Source organism: Astyanax mexicanus, chromosome 22 (genome assembly GCF_023375975.1).
Source record: "Astyanax mexicanus isolate ESR-SI-001 chromosome 22, AstMex3_surface, whole genome shotgun sequence".
NCBI lineage: Eukaryota > Metazoa > Chordata > Actinopteri > Characiformes > Acestrorhamphidae > Astyanax > Astyanax mexicanus.
Window position 1 is genome coordinate 38661778 of NC_064429.1, and position 18566 is coordinate 38680343.

At 40.6% G+C, this 18566-nt stretch overlaps 1 protein-coding gene across 1 annotated transcript; it reads right to left on the reverse strand.

Annotated features, from left to right (window-relative positions):
- Nucleotides 1-11049: 11049 nt before the first annotated feature.
- xbp1 (X-box binding protein 1) lies at nt 11050-16354 on the reverse strand. Its single transcript, XM_015603693.3, is given in 6 exon segments — nt 11050-12064; nt 13111-13194; nt 13197-13277; nt 13870-13986; nt 14066-14162; nt 15955-16354. Coding segments are annotated over 6 exon segments (1191 nt in total). The 5' UTR covers nt 16167-16354; the 3' UTR covers nt 11050-11464.
- Between the last annotated feature and the right edge of the window lie 2212 nt (nt 16355-18566).

Sequence of the window (18566 nt, forward strand, 5' to 3'; positions counted from 1 at the left end):
GTGGTCCTGGAGAAGATCAAGCAAAACATCTAAGGAGACTTCTGAAACTACTAAAATTGGGTTAAGAACTGTCCATCTCTAATAATTAAACCGCAGAGGAACACCATCTTCACTAGAACTAAGAGATATGATGTTTAATAGTGAAAGTAAGAGCTTTACCAGTGAGGAAAACCAGATACAACAGCTTCAGTTTACTATAGAGTGTAAAGATCAGACTCTGGATCAGTGGAAAAAGATCATGTGAAGATCTGATGAGTCCAAATTTACCCTGTTACAGAGTGATGGAGCATCAGGGTAAGAAGAAAGGTAGTGAAGAGTACCTGTTTATTTTACCTTGAGTGTATTGACAAATATCTTTCAGTTATGATTACTTATCTTAGTATCTATAATTACATAATCATTGTGTGAAACCTTGCATTTTATATGCATTAACCAATACTCACCTTACATTTGATCATTTTCACTCACAGTGTATTTTACACGCATTTATATAGAAGATTAACCAATACTCACAATATATTCTTTACATATATAGTAAAACATTGTTTGATCAGGCATGTGACTAACACAGACTTTATTATGACAAATTAACCCACACGATACATAAGGCATTTACTAACACATAGGGTCTATTGTATGGCGGACTAACCACTCGCCACTAACACATTAACATATAACATATGAAATTTATTGTGAGACTTGTGTAGCTCATGCTTGAAGCATTTCGTTTTATCTGCATGTCTCTGACTAACGACCATCAATCATCAGCTAGTGCACTCTGTATGAACTAAATTGATACAAAGGAGGCTTCGGGACGAACAGTGCGGCCTTTCTCTCTGTGCGTGCAAAGTCCTTCACCTACCAAAGCGGTGGAGGAAGGCACTGTCTAATTACTGGAACAATATCACACTGTCTGACTGGACCCAGTCAATTCTTAAAACAATACCACACTGTCCGGCTGGATACAGTCAAGGCCAAACACTAGTGGTCCGGTCAGACCTGTGAAACTTGAACACTAACATGTGAGAATATGCATACTAACATGAGATGATTTTAGCAACGCCTCATCAGCAGGTTTCACGTCATTTGGGGTATAAACATGGAGTCAGATCAGAGGGGGGTCAGAACTTATACTGGGACGGCTGATAACCGTTTCTTTGTATGTTCTCCTGGATCCAGTTCTGTGTAATAAATACTTGGTTTGCTTTCAACTTCCCTCCACCTGTCTGATTCTCTCTATCAAACGAACACGTAGGGGAGTTGTACCCATGACGAGAGGTGGGGGTTAACCCACCTTTCATTTTCTTTTCTACAACAGTAGCTAACAGAAGTGATTACCCATTATGCCTATTGCCACAGCACAAGCCTGTGGGGGCGGAGCTATGATCTGGGGTTGCTGTGATTGGTCAGGTCTAGGTTCAGCAACAGTATGTGCTGAAAGAATGAGGTCAGCTGACTACCTGAATATACTGAATATAGAGCAGGTTATTCCATCAATGGATTTATTCTTCATATTCCAAGATAACAATGGCAGGATTGATGGTGCTGGAATTGTGAAAGAGTGATTCAGGGAGCATGAGATCATCATTTTCACACGTAGATTGTTCACCAGAGAGTCCACCTTAACCTCATTGAGAATCGTTGGGATGTGCTGGAGAAGACTTTGTGCAGTACAAGCTCTTGAGGGGTGGTGGACTTAAGCAGCTCTGGACAGAAATTAATGTTGTGAAAATGCAGAAGCTTACTAAAACAATGCTACAGTCGTCTCATGGGTATTATACTGTATATGCAGTTATAAGTTGTGTTCTTCTCTTCTCCTCTTAGTAAGGACTGGGTTTAGTTTCTCTGGTTTTACTGGATTAAACCTGTTTATCAGTGTTTAGATTTTTACTAAACATGTTCTGCTCTTCTCCCACAAAGGAATGAATAACTATTACTCTGTGTGTGTGTGTGTGTGTGTGTGTGTGTGTGTGTGTGTTTCCACATGGTAGTGTGCGTAGGAGAGTTGCCACATGGACAGGAAGTGAAACCATAGTGATCAGAGAGAGTGACGTCTAACCCTCTTTCTCTCTCTCTCTCTCTCTTTTCTCTCTCTCTGTGGCTGGGGGAGATACGTGGCTGTTGATGTTAGGGGTGTGATGAGTTGGATACCTCAAAGAAATTGACATTTAGAATGTAAAGAATCTATAAATGTGTGAATGTAATGATTATTTACAGATTATATTATGTTATAATACAGTGATAGTAACATTTAGTATATGTTTATTGAGGTTAAACTGTTGGTTCCTCTATCCCGGATATAAGATGAGATTGAGAGGGTTGGGTTTGGAGGTTCTACAGGTTCTGTATGGATCCTGCAGCACATTTACCCACAGATGTTGCTACAGCCGGGCCTGTAGATCCTGTAGCTCTACACTCGTAGGTTGAAGCTGAAGCTGAGTCCCAGCTGCTCAATAAATGCTGGATTGGTGATAAATCTGGAGAGCGGACAGGACGAGGAAGTGCTACAATCTGGTGGAGACTGTGTTCCTGGGAAACCCTTGCTGTGTGTGGGTGAACATTATCCTGCTGAAAAAATGCTGCTGCTATCAGCTGGAAGGAAGCAACACATGAATCTGCAGGAAGTTCTGCACAGATCACTGAGATCACTGTTAGTGTTCCTCCTATCACTACTAGGAGTGACTAACTCTCACTGTATGAGATGAGCCTTAGATCGTCAATCACACCTGCAGTTTACAGTGTGAACTCTTCAGTCCAGGTCAAACAAAGGCAATTGTGACGAAAAGACTGTCACTGTATGAGATGCTCCTCAGATCATCAATTAAATAATTACACCAGCAGTTTGTTGGGGTTGTGTGTCTGTGCTGAGGATTGAGATCATGTTTAGGCTTTGCTGTAACGGTGGAAAGTGTTTCTCTGAATCATTCACCAGCTGACCCCCATCATGGCCCAGTGGAAAACCAATAAACTACCCACCAGATGTGAGAGTGTGTGTGTGAGTGTGTGTGTGTGTGTAATTGTGTGTGTGTGTGGGGGTGGGGGGGGGGGGTGTAGTACTTGCGGTTTCCAGTCCAGTTGAGTCTGTAACTGGTTTCTCTGAGAGACTGAAACCTTTGGAGATGAAACTTCACTGATGGGTTTCTGCAGCTGCTGCTCTTAGAAGCTAAAGAGGAACCACAGCTCTGCTACACTAAAAAGAGTCAGATCAGATCGTATAACAGGTTCTACAGAGAACAATAACGAGACATAGTTCCATCTCACTGTAAAAAGAACCATTAAATTATAAACACTGAGCTGGTATTGAGTAACAGGAAGTTAGCAAAGTGAGATTAATGCTGAATCCTGAGTTTCTACTTCCTCTGATTTGCTGTAAGATCTGATAATATTTCATTTCTGCTTCTTCTGTAATCAGACCACAATATCTCACCTTATACACTCCATTATACCACAGTTAGTTTAGACCCTGCAATGTGATTGGCTGAGAGATGTTCTATGAGTGCCATTATCAGCCGGTAATGCACTATAACCGAAGCTCTCCATGTTGTATTACTCTGCCACATACAGGTAACCTAGCAACAATGCAGCGCTTACAAGTCAAACAGCACAGCTACAAACAGAGCAGCAATGGAACTTTTTTAACTGGTGGAGTTTTTATAACCAAACAGTTCCTATTTTCCCCTCCTGTTTAATTAAAATCTTTCAATAAACAGAGATAATGGAACTGTGGTATAATTAAGCAATAATACACTTGAGGTTCGTGCTATAATGCGTAATATTATATTATGCAGATGAGGGAGATGTGATAACTTTTTTAAATGAGTCTGAAGTTATGCAAAATATTAAGTTCATAATCAATGTGTTTTGCCATTTATCACAAACTTACACTAATGTGTGATAAACACTCAATGGGGACATGGGGCGGGGCCAGCAACAGTTTTGCAATTTGCATAAAAGTGTCAGAGGCGTTAAACAGCTCATTCTAAAAGGGACTGAAACTGATAAAAATAGAGCTGGTGAGATGTTTATCTTTATGTGAGAGTGATTTAGTGTAAAGAACTTCATGAAGATGTTTTTTATAGACCTACTGTATTCTTAATTAAAAACAGATATAATATCTCCTTTAGTCCCCCCCTTGTAGTTCTTTTGCATTCATTTAATAGAAATGACCAATCTTTTATTTAATTTTCATGAATCAAATTAAATTTAACTGAACAAGGTTACACTTACATTGCAGAGCTAATTTTATCATAACCTGATAATGTTTTAAATGACTGTGTATTTGTGTATTTAGATATTATATTTTTGGATTAGATCATCATGTTTTAATTTAATAAATGAAGAATTAACACTGATATTTTGAGCCGTGAACAGAAATAGATATAGATTTAGATGCCGTGGTTTAGCTTTAGTTACAGCGCTGCCTTAAATAGCCAGGCTTATATGGAATCTTGCTGTGGATTTTACGCTCTATTATCTATAAACAGAGAAAACTACAAACACAGCTCAGACTCACAGCTTTATGATACTGTTTTAGTATGAGTATATATATGATGATTTACTATCGCTCACTTTCAGGTTAGCTGATAGTGACTGAAACTGAAAGAGTGGGTTAGCGTTAGCGGGTATTCCCCGTCCGTCAGCTGCTGAGAGCTGAAACTCGAGCCGCTGCAGGGCTTCATATATACGGGTGTTTACAGCTCTGAGACGAGCGGCGTTGACAGATCTGCATTAACAGATCAGATCACGCTCTAATTTCAGCCGGACTTTACCGTCAGCCGAAAAAATACAGAACAGAGTCATTTTTGTTTCTGAGGATGAAACTCAGAACTCGGCTCCGCCCACAGGAAGTTCAGCACACGGCTCAGAGCGTGGTCGCTAATGATAGCCTAGTGCGGTATTACTGAGAAATACACTGGAAACCAGGCCGCTGCCTCCTATACTCTACACACTATCCTCTACACACTATACTCTATACACTATACTCTATACATTATCACTCTTCACACTATACTCTACACTCTATATTCTACACACCACACTACACACAATACTCTATACACTATACTCTACACTCTATACTCTACACACTATACTCTTTACATTATCACTCTACACACTATACTCTACACTCTACACACTATACTCGATACATTACTCTACAAACTATACTCTACACTCTATTCTATATATACTATAAACTGTATACTCTACACTGTATACTCTACACACTACACTACACACACTATACTCTAAACACTATACTGTACTATACACTATACGCTACACACTATACTCTACACTCTATACTCTACACTCTATACTCTACACACCACACTACACACAATACTCTATACTATACTCTATACTGTATACACTATACACCCAAGATGGCGGCGCGTTAACACGCAGCGGCCGCTCCGGGTCCGTTAAATGGTGCTTTTGTGTTACTATTTGTCGTTTTTTCCGTTTATTTCCTGCAAATATGTGCATCGGAACACCCGTGCACATGTTCTACCACCACCAGACCCTGCTACAGTGGAGAAACCAGCCAGAAAACACGCTACCGGACGAGGTTCTGCAGACGCTACTTGAGCTTAGCCTGCTAAGAGACCCAGGCCGCCAGCCCGCGGTGTTTCCTGACGCCGGAGCCCAGCGGAAGTGCCATCGCAAGCAGTGCGAGCATAAGCGGAAGCGCGGAAAGAGAGCCGGGATCCGCGCGAGGCTAAAGGCTAGTCCTAGCCGGCCGGCTATACCATCGCTCTTTCTGGCAAACGTCTGTTCCCTTGACAATAAACTGGACTACATCTGACTCCAGCGAACAACCCAGCGTGAGTTCAGAGACTGGTTTTTGTGGAATCATGGCTGAACGACAACATTCCGGACAGCGCCATTCAGCTAGCCGGGCTAACCTCGTTCAGAGCGGATAGGAGCGCGGCTCTATCCGGGAAGACCCGCGGTGGAGGCGTGTGTGTTTACATCAACACGGAATGGTGTAACAACGCTGTGACTGTCGCCAAACACTGCTCTCCGCTGGTGGAGTTCCTGATAGTCAAGTGCAGACCTTTTTATTTAGTACGGGATTTCTCCGCCGTGCTAATAGCTGCTGTCTACATCCCACCCAGTGCTAGCATTGGTGCTAATGCTAAAGAGGCTCTGTGTGAAGTCTATCGGTCTATCAGCGATCTGCAAAACAAACACCCAGACGGAATGTTTATTTTCGCCGGAGATTTCAACCACGCAAATCTCAAGTCAGTGCTCCCTAAATTCCATCAACATGTGGACTTTGCAACGAGAGGAGCGAGCGCGCTGGATCTTGTTTACACAAACATCCCCAGCGCGTACCGGGCGGAGCCCCGCCCCCACCTCGCTTTCTCGGATCACATGTGTGTTTGGCTGACTCCAACATACACACCACTCATCAGACGCTCCAGACCAGTTCAGAAGCAGGTGAAAACCTGGCCGGCAGGCTCCATCTCTGCCCTTCAGGACTGTTTTGAGTGCACTGCATGGGACATGTTTAGGGAGGCTGCTACTGAAGGCGATTCTGTTGATTTGGAGGAGTATGCAGCATCAGTCACTGGCTACACCAGCAAGTGTATTGATGATGTCACTGTCTCCAAGACCATCACTACACGCCCAAACCAGAAGCCTTGGATGACTGCTGAGGTACGTGCGCTGCTGAGGACCCGCGACTCCGCCTTCAGAGTGGGTGACAAGGTGGCCCTGAGGAAAGCGAGAGCCGACCTGTCAAGAGCTATCAGAGTGGCAAAGCGCGCACACGCCCAGAGAATCCACAGCCACTTCAAGGACACGGGTGACGCGCGGCGTATGTGGCAGGCATCCAGGCAATCACCAACTACAGGACAATTCCACCGTCCTGTGAACGTGATGCCTCCCTCCCTGATGCCCTGAACAACTTTTATGCACGGTTTGAGGCACAAAACAACACGATGGTGAGAAAGACCATGCCCAAGCCGGACGAGCAGGTGTTGTGCCTGACTGCAGTGGATGTGAGGAACACTGTGCAGAGTCAACCCACGAAAAGCTGCAGGACCAGACAACATCCCCGGCAGAGTGCTCAGGGAGTGCGCAGACCAGCTGACAGATGTTCTCACGGACATCTTCAACATCTCCCTGTGCAGCGCCACTGTCCCAACGTGCCTCAAGTCCACCACCATTGTTCCCGTGCCGAAGAAGTCCACAGTGTCCCGCCTCAATGACTACCGTCCCGTTGCACTAACACCCATCATCATGAAGTGCTTCGAGAGGCTAGTCATGAGGAACATCAAGACACGACTGCCCTCTTCACTGGACCCCCTGCAGTTTGCGTATCGTCCCAATCGCTCCACGGACGATGCCATCACCACCACCCTTCATCTCTCCCTCACCCACCTGGAGAAGAAGGACACTTACGTCAGAATGCTGTTTATAGACTTCAGTTCAGCATTCAACACCATCATCCCACAGAACCTCATCAGGAAGCTAAGCTCGCTCGGCCTCAACACCCCCCTCTGCAACTGGATCCTGGACTTTCTGACGGGGAGACTTCAGTCAGTCCGGTTCGGGGGCAGCACCTCCAGCACCATCACACTGAACACTGGGGCCCCCCAGGGCAGTGTCCTGAGTCCTCTGCTGTTCACCCTGCTGACTCATGACTGTGCTGCAAAACACAGTTCTAACAGCTTTATCAAGTTCGCCGATGATACAACCGTGCTGGGTCTCATCACCAAAGGCGACGAGTCAGCATACAGAGAGGAGGTGCAGCGGCTGACAGACTGGTGTACAGTCAACAACCTTCACCTGAATGTGGACAAGACAAAGGAAATGGTTGTTGACTTCAGGAAAGCACAACACACCCACTCTCCACTCAACATCGACGGGTCCTCTGTGGAGATTGTTAAGAGCACCAAGTTCCTTGGTGTCCACTTAGCAGATAACCTCACCTGGACCCTGAACACCAGCTCTACAGCCAAGAAAGCCCAGCAGCGTCTCTACTTCCTCCGGAAGCTGAGAAAGGCCCGGCTCCCTCCACCCATCCTCACACTCTTCTATAGAGGGACCATTGAGAGCATCCTGAGCAGCTGCATCACTGCCTGGTTTGGGACCTACACCGTCTCTGACCGCAAGACCCTCCAGCGTATTGTGAGGACAGCTGAGAGGATCATCAGCGTCTCTCTCCCCTCCATCACGGACATTTACACCACCCGCAGCATCCGCAAAGCAACCAGCATTGTGAATGACCCCACTCATCCCTCACACGAACTGTTCTCCCTCCTGCCTTCGGGAAGAAGGTACCGCAGCATCCGGTCCAGCACGACCAGATTCTGCAACAGCTTCTACCCCCAAGCCATCAGACTCCTCAACTGCAGAGACTGAACTGATGGTTTTTCTGTACATGCACACACACTCTTACCCCACTTACCCCAGAAAATGGAAAGCACTAAAAACCCTACTACCTCACTGGACTCTATTGCACACTGCGTAATAGAGGTAATTACTACCTCACTGGTCTTTTTTGCACACTTTTTGCACACTGCATAATTTGCACACTGTCTTGTTATTTATTATTCTTTGTCTGTATTGTGTTGTATTGTCTGTCTGCACTTTTGTACTGTTGCACTATTGTTCTGTCTACACTGTGTTTATGTGCACCATGGTCCCTGGAGGAACGTTGTTTCGTTTCACTGTGTACTCTGTATATAGCTGAAATGACAATAAAAACCACTTTGACTTTGACTTTGACTATACTCTTCACTCTATACACAATACTCTATACACTCTATACATTATACTCTACACACTCTACTCTATACACTATACTGTATACACTATACTCTACACTCTATACACTATACTCTATACACTATACTCTATACACTCTATACACTATACACTATACTCTATACATTATACTCTACACACTATACACTCTACACACTATACTATACATATTATAGTTTACATTCCGCACACTATACACATTTTACTCTACACCATATACTATAAACACTATACTCTATACTCTACACTCCACACACTAATCAGGTCGACTGCAGTGCAGCATTAGAAACCATTAGCAGTAAATCCTTGGGGAATAAAAGTGGACCTTCTACAGAATTGCTCCATAAACTTCTTAATTAACCCGGTTTATTATCTACAGTATTTAAGGTGCTGATTTAAGCCGTTCTTCTGTTTAAACAGCTGAGAGCTGCTTCCAAACTAATCCACACTCACCTCCACCCTCACCTCCACCCAGGCCTGATTACCTCACCCTGAGGGTAGGAGGGTGTAGTAAACGCCCAAACCCTGAAACAGGAAACTGGATCTGACCCACTTTATACTGTGAACCAGTTCCCGGTTCTATTGAAGCTCTTACACAACCTGTTCCCCAGGAGCACGAGTGTGTGTTCCTACAGCCAGGGCAGGTTTACCCGACCGCTGGATCACTGTGTGTGTTTAATCAGTGTGTGTGTGTGTGTGAGTGTGTGTGTGAATGCTGGGAAATGTTTCAGAAGGTCGGGTTTTATCTTATCTGCAGTTATTTGTGTTCTACAGACATGTGGCAAAGTCTCAAGGGTGAACCGACCTGCCGTCCCGTCAAATACGGCGTTTTGAAAACCGCAGATCAAAGCTTTATGCTACATTATTATTATTAGAACTTTAAAATAAAGATTTTACTGTAGAGATATGAGAGTACCGTGTAGAGTAGAAGGTAAACGTGTCTCTAACAGGTTTAAATAAAGAAAACAGAGCCAATTATTAATTATTAATATAAAATGTAGAATTTTACATACAATAAACTTGAGATCTTTTATCATTTAACCCACTAAAGATAATCTCAGAATATTCCTCATATTAACATTTAATCAGCAAACGCTGCACAACTATAACTACAGCCTGTTGAACTGAGTGATAGGAATAAATCATGTGAATTGATTCTATCATTTAATTTATTCATTAATACTTCCAGGCCGGAGGACTCTTATCTTGAAATGGGACTTTTGTTTGATGCAGTCAAGCTAAATCAGGAGCTTGTTGAGCTAAATTACTCTATAATCTTTAATAAACAGCTCAGGTGGAACTGCACTGATTAAATACAGTAATTTCTGCTGTTTAATAAACGTGTTTTATATCTATAATTTACTCCGGTCTTCAGTCCTGACTAAAGAATAACTGCTTAGCTGTAATGCTAATAGCGAGCCTCTGAGGGCCTGGAGCAGTTAGCCGCTATGCTAACTTATTTTTTTGTAGCTGTATTTCTCACAGAGTAACACAATCTGATGAACTGCAGTAGAGTTACAATAAATTCTGATGTATTTAATATGTTTATTATATCTGTACGTTACTCTGGTCCTCAGTACTGATGCACATTATTAGCGTGTTAGCTGCAGTGCTAACCCCGGGCCTCAGCAGGCTTGGAGAGTGTTAGCGCAGATGCTAACGGTTTATATAAGCTGTTTTACAGTAGGTTCTGTTAGGGCTGGGTTATATTCTAAAGAATAATATCTCAATATTCTTCAAATATATGAGCGATTCTCAGTTATAATTAAGATTTTTAGTTATTTATGTCTGTTTATAAACAGTCCACCATTTAAAGTGATGCACAAGCTACTGTTTCCTTAAGATTTAATGTAATATTTAGTTTGTTTATGAATAGTAATCAGCTTCCTTTAACTTTGCAGCAGATCTTAAACACAGTGTAAAAATTGTATAACTTACTTATATGTTAACTATGTAAACTATTGTTATATATAAAGAGTTTTTACTCTTTCTACTGAGATGCACTCTGCAGCTTCTGTAAATAAAGACATAATCCTACACTCTATTATCCTTTTACACAATCAAATTAATACAGTAATTCTATGCTAACTTTCCATATTTAAATGTGTTTAAATATCTAAATTATTTAAATTGTGTTTAAAAATCACCATCATGAAAACATCTGTGACATTCACTTGCAATTCCTTTATATATGTTATTTAAACTGAATAAATTAGTTAACGATTATCAGTCACAAAAGAGTCAAACAAAAACAACAAAAACAGGATGTGATGCAAAGATTTAGTTTAATGCAGTAAATGATTCTACGAGGAGAGCGATAATAAAATTACATTATACAACAATAAGCCTCATCATGAGCCGACAGATTACATACAGAACTCTGGAATAAAAGGTACAAATAAATAGATTCTCCCACGTTCCCTCCCACAGCGTAAAAAATACTGAGCATGAATCACCTGATCCATTCCAATTCTCACAATAATTTTCTTTATATGATGTTTTAAATGTCCCGCGTCTTTAGCTAATGCTAAGCTAATAACGGGCTAAGCGGCGCTGCTTTGGTCTGAATAACGAAAACAGAAAGTTTGTACATCAATATGAAGCACAGGTTTATGGTTATACTACAGTGAAAGCTGAGATTCACTGTAATCTGACAATCTGATTAATTGAGTTAATCTCTGATCTAGACGCTGATTAGCTGTGGGAAGAGTTCGTTAGCGAACATGTCGTCCCAGGACACGTCGGCGCAGAGGGGGGACGACATGTCGCTGAAGGGGGACGGGGACCTCTCGTATCCAGAGTCACTGTAGGAATCGGCCGTCAGATACGCCGTCTTCTCGTATTCGCCGAGAGACGGAGACAGAAACTCGTCCACCCCGACCGAGACGCTCTCCGCCGCGGGGACGAGCTCCTCCTCCGGCTCGTCCTTCACCGACACCGTCTCCACCTCCACCTCCTCCTGAGACAGCGCGAAGACCTCGTCCTGCACCTCCTCCATCTTCACCTCCTCCTCCTCCTCCTCTTCCTCCTCGCTCTCCTGCCGCTCCTCCGCCGGCCGGGTGTAGACGTGGTCGAACTGGATCAGTTCATTAAGGGCCTCCAGCTTAACTGGTGCGGCCCCCAGAGCTCCAGGTGCGGCGGCAGGTAGCGGCTCTCCGGCTGATCCAACCAGAACCAGCTGCTGCTGCTGCTCCAGATCTGCTGCTGCTGCTGCTTCCTGGAGACCAGCCTTGAGGAACAGATCTGGGTCAAGGATGTCCAGAATGCCGAGCAGGAGATCAGACTGCAGGATCAGGAATCACACAAACCCAGTCAGAGTCTCAGAAACAACAACATCTTTTATTCTGTTCGATACAACTTCTATCAGCCAAGTCATTAAATATATATATATAAAGAAATAAAAGGTGGTGAACAAGGATAGGACAAACTCTATCAAACAATGGCCGGTTTATTTGAAATCGTTTTTTTGTTGTGTGGATTTTATCAAAAACCTTTTTTGTTCTGTTTTAGTTCAAATGTTTTAATGTTTAGATTAAGGCTGCTGAAGATTAAGGTTTTAATTTCTTTTTATGAAGCTCTGTTTGGACTGGAGTCCTCGTTACGTCTGTAAACCTGCTGTAACGTCTGTGTGAGTCACTGGTCACGTCCTCTAGACCAGTTAAACCTGTAATATTTCTACATATTTCTACTCTTTAGTTCAGTGTCGGGAAACTGCAGCACTTCCTCAGCCCTGATTCCCGTCATAAAACCCAGAAACACGGAAACGCTGACCTTCCTTCTCTTATTTCATATTTAACCCTTTCCTTACAGCTCCTCTAAAACTACAGCCGTCTCTCAAACACACTCCCTCAGAGTAAAGAGATTCACAAGCTATTTTCTCCTGTATGTTTAACAAACAGTAAGCAGCCTCAACCTTACAGCAGCTTTTATATTAAACACAGTGTAAACATAATAAACCTCCTTAAATTTCAGTTAAATATGATGAAAAAGTCAGATATGTAAATTACTGTTATAAGTTCTATACAGGTTTCTGACAGAAGTAAATCTCTATATACTGAGATTCTCTCTGCAGCTTCTATATATAAAGATCTACAATCTCCATTTTCCTTACCATCATTTATAAAATCATATTAAAACAGTAATTACATTACTCTAAATAAATCATGTAAAATATAGGATTTTTTCTTTAGACAATACGATATTATCACATCAAAAAGGAATAAGGTCCACTCAATATCTGTATTTAAAGAAACAATATGTGATTTATTTTCAGTAGTAAATGATAAGGATGTGTCGTGTGTGTGTGTGTGTGTGTGTGTGTTGTCGTACCTCAGGGTCTGGATGGTGAGCAGTGTGAGGATCCATGGTGAGATCTTCAGATTTGATGACGGCTGGGCCTGTACCTGCTGCGGAGGCACACGTAGCCTGAGTACTGCAGACTCAGAAGACCCGGTCACCAGAACCAAATCACTCGCCCTGGACTCCACCGCCTGAACCTGCAGAGACACCGAGAGACAGAGATATAGGTTTATATTATATTAATATTTAATCATCAGATTCTACATATACTAATGTAATTGAAAACCTCTGGAATTTAATCAAGAGGAAGATGGATGATCACAAACCATCAAACCACCAAACTGAACTGCTTGAATTTTTACACCAGGAGTAAAGCAGCATAAAGTTATCCAAAAGCAGTGTGTAAGACTGGTGGAGGAGAACATGATGCCAAAACGAAACCAGGTTTATTCCACCAAATATTGATTTCTGAACTCTTAAAACTCTTAAAATTCTGCATCTTTTTTCATTTTCTGTAAATAAATGCTCTAAATGAGAATATTTTTATTTGGAATTTGGGAGAAATGTTGTCTGTAGTTTATAGAATAAAACAACAATGTTCATTTTACTCAAACATAAACCTATAAATAGCAAAATCAGAGAAACTGATTCAGAAACTGAAGTGATCTCTTCATTTTTTTCAGAGCTGTATTTTGCTTTATTCTGCTTTAGTAATAAATTAGATTATGTAAGCATTTCTAACAGTCAGATTAATGGGATTAGAGCTCTACTGTAGTAAATCCTCTTTACCTTCACGTTCGTCTCCAGGGTATCTAACCCCAGTCTCTGTCTCAGCTCCTGGTTCTCGCTCAGCAGATCACTCGCTCGCTCCCTCAGAACCTCATTCTCCATGTGAAGCTTCTGATTCTAAACACAGAGAGAAATGGCTCAGTCCCAAACCTGTCAATCAAACCTGATCAAACCTGATCACTGATCAATAACCCACCTCCTGCTCCAGCTCCAGGACCTGCTGCTCCAGTTCCCCCATCTTAGCTTTCTTCCTGTCTCTCGCCGTCTGAGCCGCGACCCGGTTCTTCAGCTTCCTAAAGAACATCCAGAAATAAAATTATTCATATTATAATAAGAGTTTATCATTAATACACACTTTATTACAGCATAAAGAGAACAGGCTCATGTATATATCACAATAATCACATTATCATGTAATAAATGAATACGATTTCAGTAATTTGTGATAATGGTGATATTGGTCTATATTGTGTTTATTTGTTTGTTCACATTTATTATAGTGAACATTTTTTTTCAGTTATTGTCTTTAAAATGTTACAATTGCTTTGATATTCTATTATTAGATTATAATTATATGAGTGGCATTTAATGATCTTAAAATTACAATAATATCGTTTATCGCAATGATATATGAGACGATATATCGTCCACACACAATTCTTATCAGGACAGACTTAGTGAGCAGATTTTACCTTTATTCTGACTGTAAGCATCTTTGATCTGAGTGATCAATAATGAAACTGGGTTTAAATACAGACTGATCACAGTGATATCAGTAAAGCTGCAAACGTGTCTGATCCCAAATCCACTAATAAATAAATATATATATAACAGTAATCTGTAATCAGGCCTTGAATTTTAGTTAGTTCTTAATTGTTTAATCTGGTTAGGATATATTTATTTCTCATGCATTTATTTTACAGTATTGTTTCTTAATGTTTTATTCTTTTTTCATTTTTAATCTACTTTTTAAATTGATTGTTTGCTAGAGTTCATGTTTAGTTGTTTTTATATCTGACATTGATTTATTTTATTTCATATTATAGGTTTAAAAATAAGAATTACTGATTAAGTAATAAGAACAGTTTTTCTATTGTTTGTTTGATTGATTAGTTTGATCACACGCTGCTACAGATCAGAGCTGATTAATGAAACTGATCAGCAGGAATTACTCAATCCTGCAGCTGCAGCCATGTTTGTGCCACGCAGGCAGAAGAACTTAAACCTGAGCTAGAAGGAGGAGGAGCTCAGCTGATTCTGGCTAAAGTTCAAAATCAGATTTACACTCAAACCAACCAAAAAATTAAACTCTAAAACCCTTTAAACAGGACCGGACCTCCAATAATTCCCCTAAATACACTTTACCCACTTTCACTTCCTCCTTATACCCTAAAAACTATATCATATATTTATTTATACATTATAAACATTACCTCCTCATACTCTATACAATATATACACAAAATACACTATACAATACCCCCCTGTACTCTATACTCTATTTAATCTATACACTACTCTCACTATCAGCTCCAGTCCGGGTTTCAGGGCAGATTTGGGATCAGGCCGGTATTGATCGGATTGGGACACCGCCCTAACAGATGTTCACACTTCTACTGTAGATTTATTTAAATGTGAAAACAGAAAACCGATCTGGGTGTTTAAAATAATATTTAAACAGGCTAATTATTTAATATATCAGTGTACTGGTTTAGTATTTTTTAAATTTAGTTTTATATTATTACTGGTGTAAATACACTTTTGTAACAAAGTCTGTCTGAAGCACAGAATTATAAACAGTGATAAATAGTGATAAATAGTGATCTGGGCTTGTTTAATTTAATATTATTGTATTATTAGCACAGATTGATCGTGAAAAACAAACACTTTTAAATGTTTAAATGGCATGCGCATGCGCAGTGGCGGAACCGGATTATTTCGTGGCGGAACCGGATTTATCCCTGTATATATATATATATATATATATATATATATATATATATATATATATATATATATATATAATATATATTAATATATTAAGGGGATATATATTATTATATCGTAATAGGTTGAGTCTCTCACCGCCGCAGCGCTTTCTCCTCCGGGCTGAGGTGTGTGAGGCGCTGGCGCTTGCGGAGCGGCGGCGCGGTGGAGCTGCAGTCGGAGTCCGAGCCGGGGTGCGCGGCGGGCGGCAGCAGGACGGAGACGGAGCGGCCGAGCGGCCCGGAGCCCTGCTTCCCGGAGATCAGCAGGACTTTATGGGCTCCTGCGGGCCCGGCGCTCACCACCACCATCCTGCCGAGGTTCTGTAGGTCCGGTTCTGATCCGTAAACGCTGAGATCCGCGGGGGAAAAGGGCTGATATTAATAAAGTGCCCTTAAATTTTCCTCATTAAACCCGGAAAAATCCCTAAAAACCCCTAAAATCTCTATTTTCCTCCCGCTGCTCCTCCGCTCTACTGATCTCTAACCGGGGAAGCGCCTCCTCTCTATTTCTACTGTCGTGGTGAAATCTGATTGGCTGAAGCGGCCTGTGCGTAATTCCGTAGGTGGTCTCTGATTGGATGGAAAGCTGATGCAATTTCTCCGCTTTTTGATCAAAACAACAGACCGGTTTATTAATGTTATTTATTAATGCAAATTAAACCAGAAAACCAGAAGAATATAATAAATAAACAGCTAAATGTGTTACATTTTTTATATGTTTTCATTTTCCACAGTGTATATAATATGATATAATATAATATAATATAATACAGTCAGTACTCACTTTCCTTTACTGAGTTCCTCTACTCACCCTGTTTAATTTACTCTACATACATTTGCATAAATATGCTTTAATATCTGATCTGATTTTTTTATCTGTATTTTTAGGTGTTATTTTTGTACGACAGCATTTTAGAGGCTGAATTACAAAAATGTAAACTTTGAGAATAAAGGAATTTCAAGACTAAATTTGTAATATTACAACACATATTATGACTAATATGAAAAAGTTCTCTAAATATTACTTTATTCTCAAAATTCAATTTGAAGTGAATAATATAGTAATATAGTAATATAATAATATAGTAATATCGCTTTCCTGTATTAGTCAGTGTATTATATGGCATGCTAACCTAAAATCAGTCAAAAACGTTTTTATTTACTGTTTTATTTGTTTGAACTAAAATGATATATTTTGTTGATAGCTAAGTTTAAGTTTCACTTATTGATTTGTTAATATTGATTATTTATAATGTAAATCAGGGACTCATGCAGTGTGTTTCTGATTGGTAAATATATGCAGGGGGATGTTAGTAGTGATCTATGTGTTTCAGTAGTAAAGTGGGCGGAGCTAGGGGAATACACATTTCACAGGATTACACCAGTAACAGAGCAGAGTGGGGTAAAACTCTAAAATACAGCAGTTTAATAAAATCAGACCTGTTAAATACTGAGTTACAGTGCAGAGTGTGGAGTTATAGTGCAGATGATCTGGTGATGTAAATAGTGATTTTCACTGAATTACATCAGATTCACCACGTCCCGCCTCTCTACACAGTAAATACACTGCAGTACTGCTGCTGTGAGCTGATTGGTCGGTGAGCGGATGCTGGAGTTGCATTTAAAAGCTTTAGAACTGGAGTTTAAAAGGTTTAAAATAGTCTGTGGCGCTGAAACATGATCTGTACCGAGGAAATAAGTAGAAATTTCAGTATAAAATCAGTGTGGGGTATTATAATATATTTATTTTAGGAGTAGCAGTGACTTTGGTCTGTTGATTGATGGGTAAAGTAAAAAAGTAATTATTACAGTAATACGAGTAAATAGATGTTAGTTAATCTGTAAAAAATCAGTATGTCTATCACATGCTGTTAACTGTGTAATGGTGAGTAGGTGTGATAGTGTAACAGTGAATGTAAGTGTAATAGTGTATTAGTTTAACAAGAGTATAAGTGTGATAGTGTAATAGTGTAATGGTGTATCAGTGAATGTAAGTGTAATAGTGTATTAGTGTAATAGTTTAATGTGTATAAGTATGATAGTGTAATAGTGTATTAGTTTAATGTGTATGAGTGTGATAGTGTAATAGTGTATTAGTTTAATGTGTATGAGTGTGATAGTGTAATAGTGTAATGGGGTAATTGTGTGATAGTATTACTCAGCAGTGATGTGGTCAGTCTGTGTTCATTAACGGCTGCTATTGTTATTCACTCACAACAATACCTCTAAACCTCACTATTACAGAACATCAGGCAGACGTTACACTGCCGGTTCCTCCGCTGGCTGGAAGTGATCAGTCTGATCACTAGAGCTTTAATCTTCAACACTTCACACTCATTCATTCACTTCTACAGGACCTGATTAATTAATTGATCATTGTGATTAAAGTTTGAATGTTAATTAATCAGTTATTAATTCAGAATCGAGGCTGAGGGAAATGATTGTGTTTGGTCGTGCTTAGTTTAGCCCTCAGTATGGGGTCCTGCAGGGCTCAGTGTTGGGGTTTATGAAGATGCTGATGGTAATAGTAGTTTGTGTGTTTAGCTGTAATATAGATGTAATATAGCTGTAACATAGTTGTAAATCAGTAGTTGTGTTAAATGTACAGTTTAGAGCTTCATTTAGCTGATTAGCTTCATAGCTTACTATAGTTAGCTTTAGCTGTAGCTAAAGCTGCAGCCCAGCCGTGTGTCAGTAATGTGTGATTAG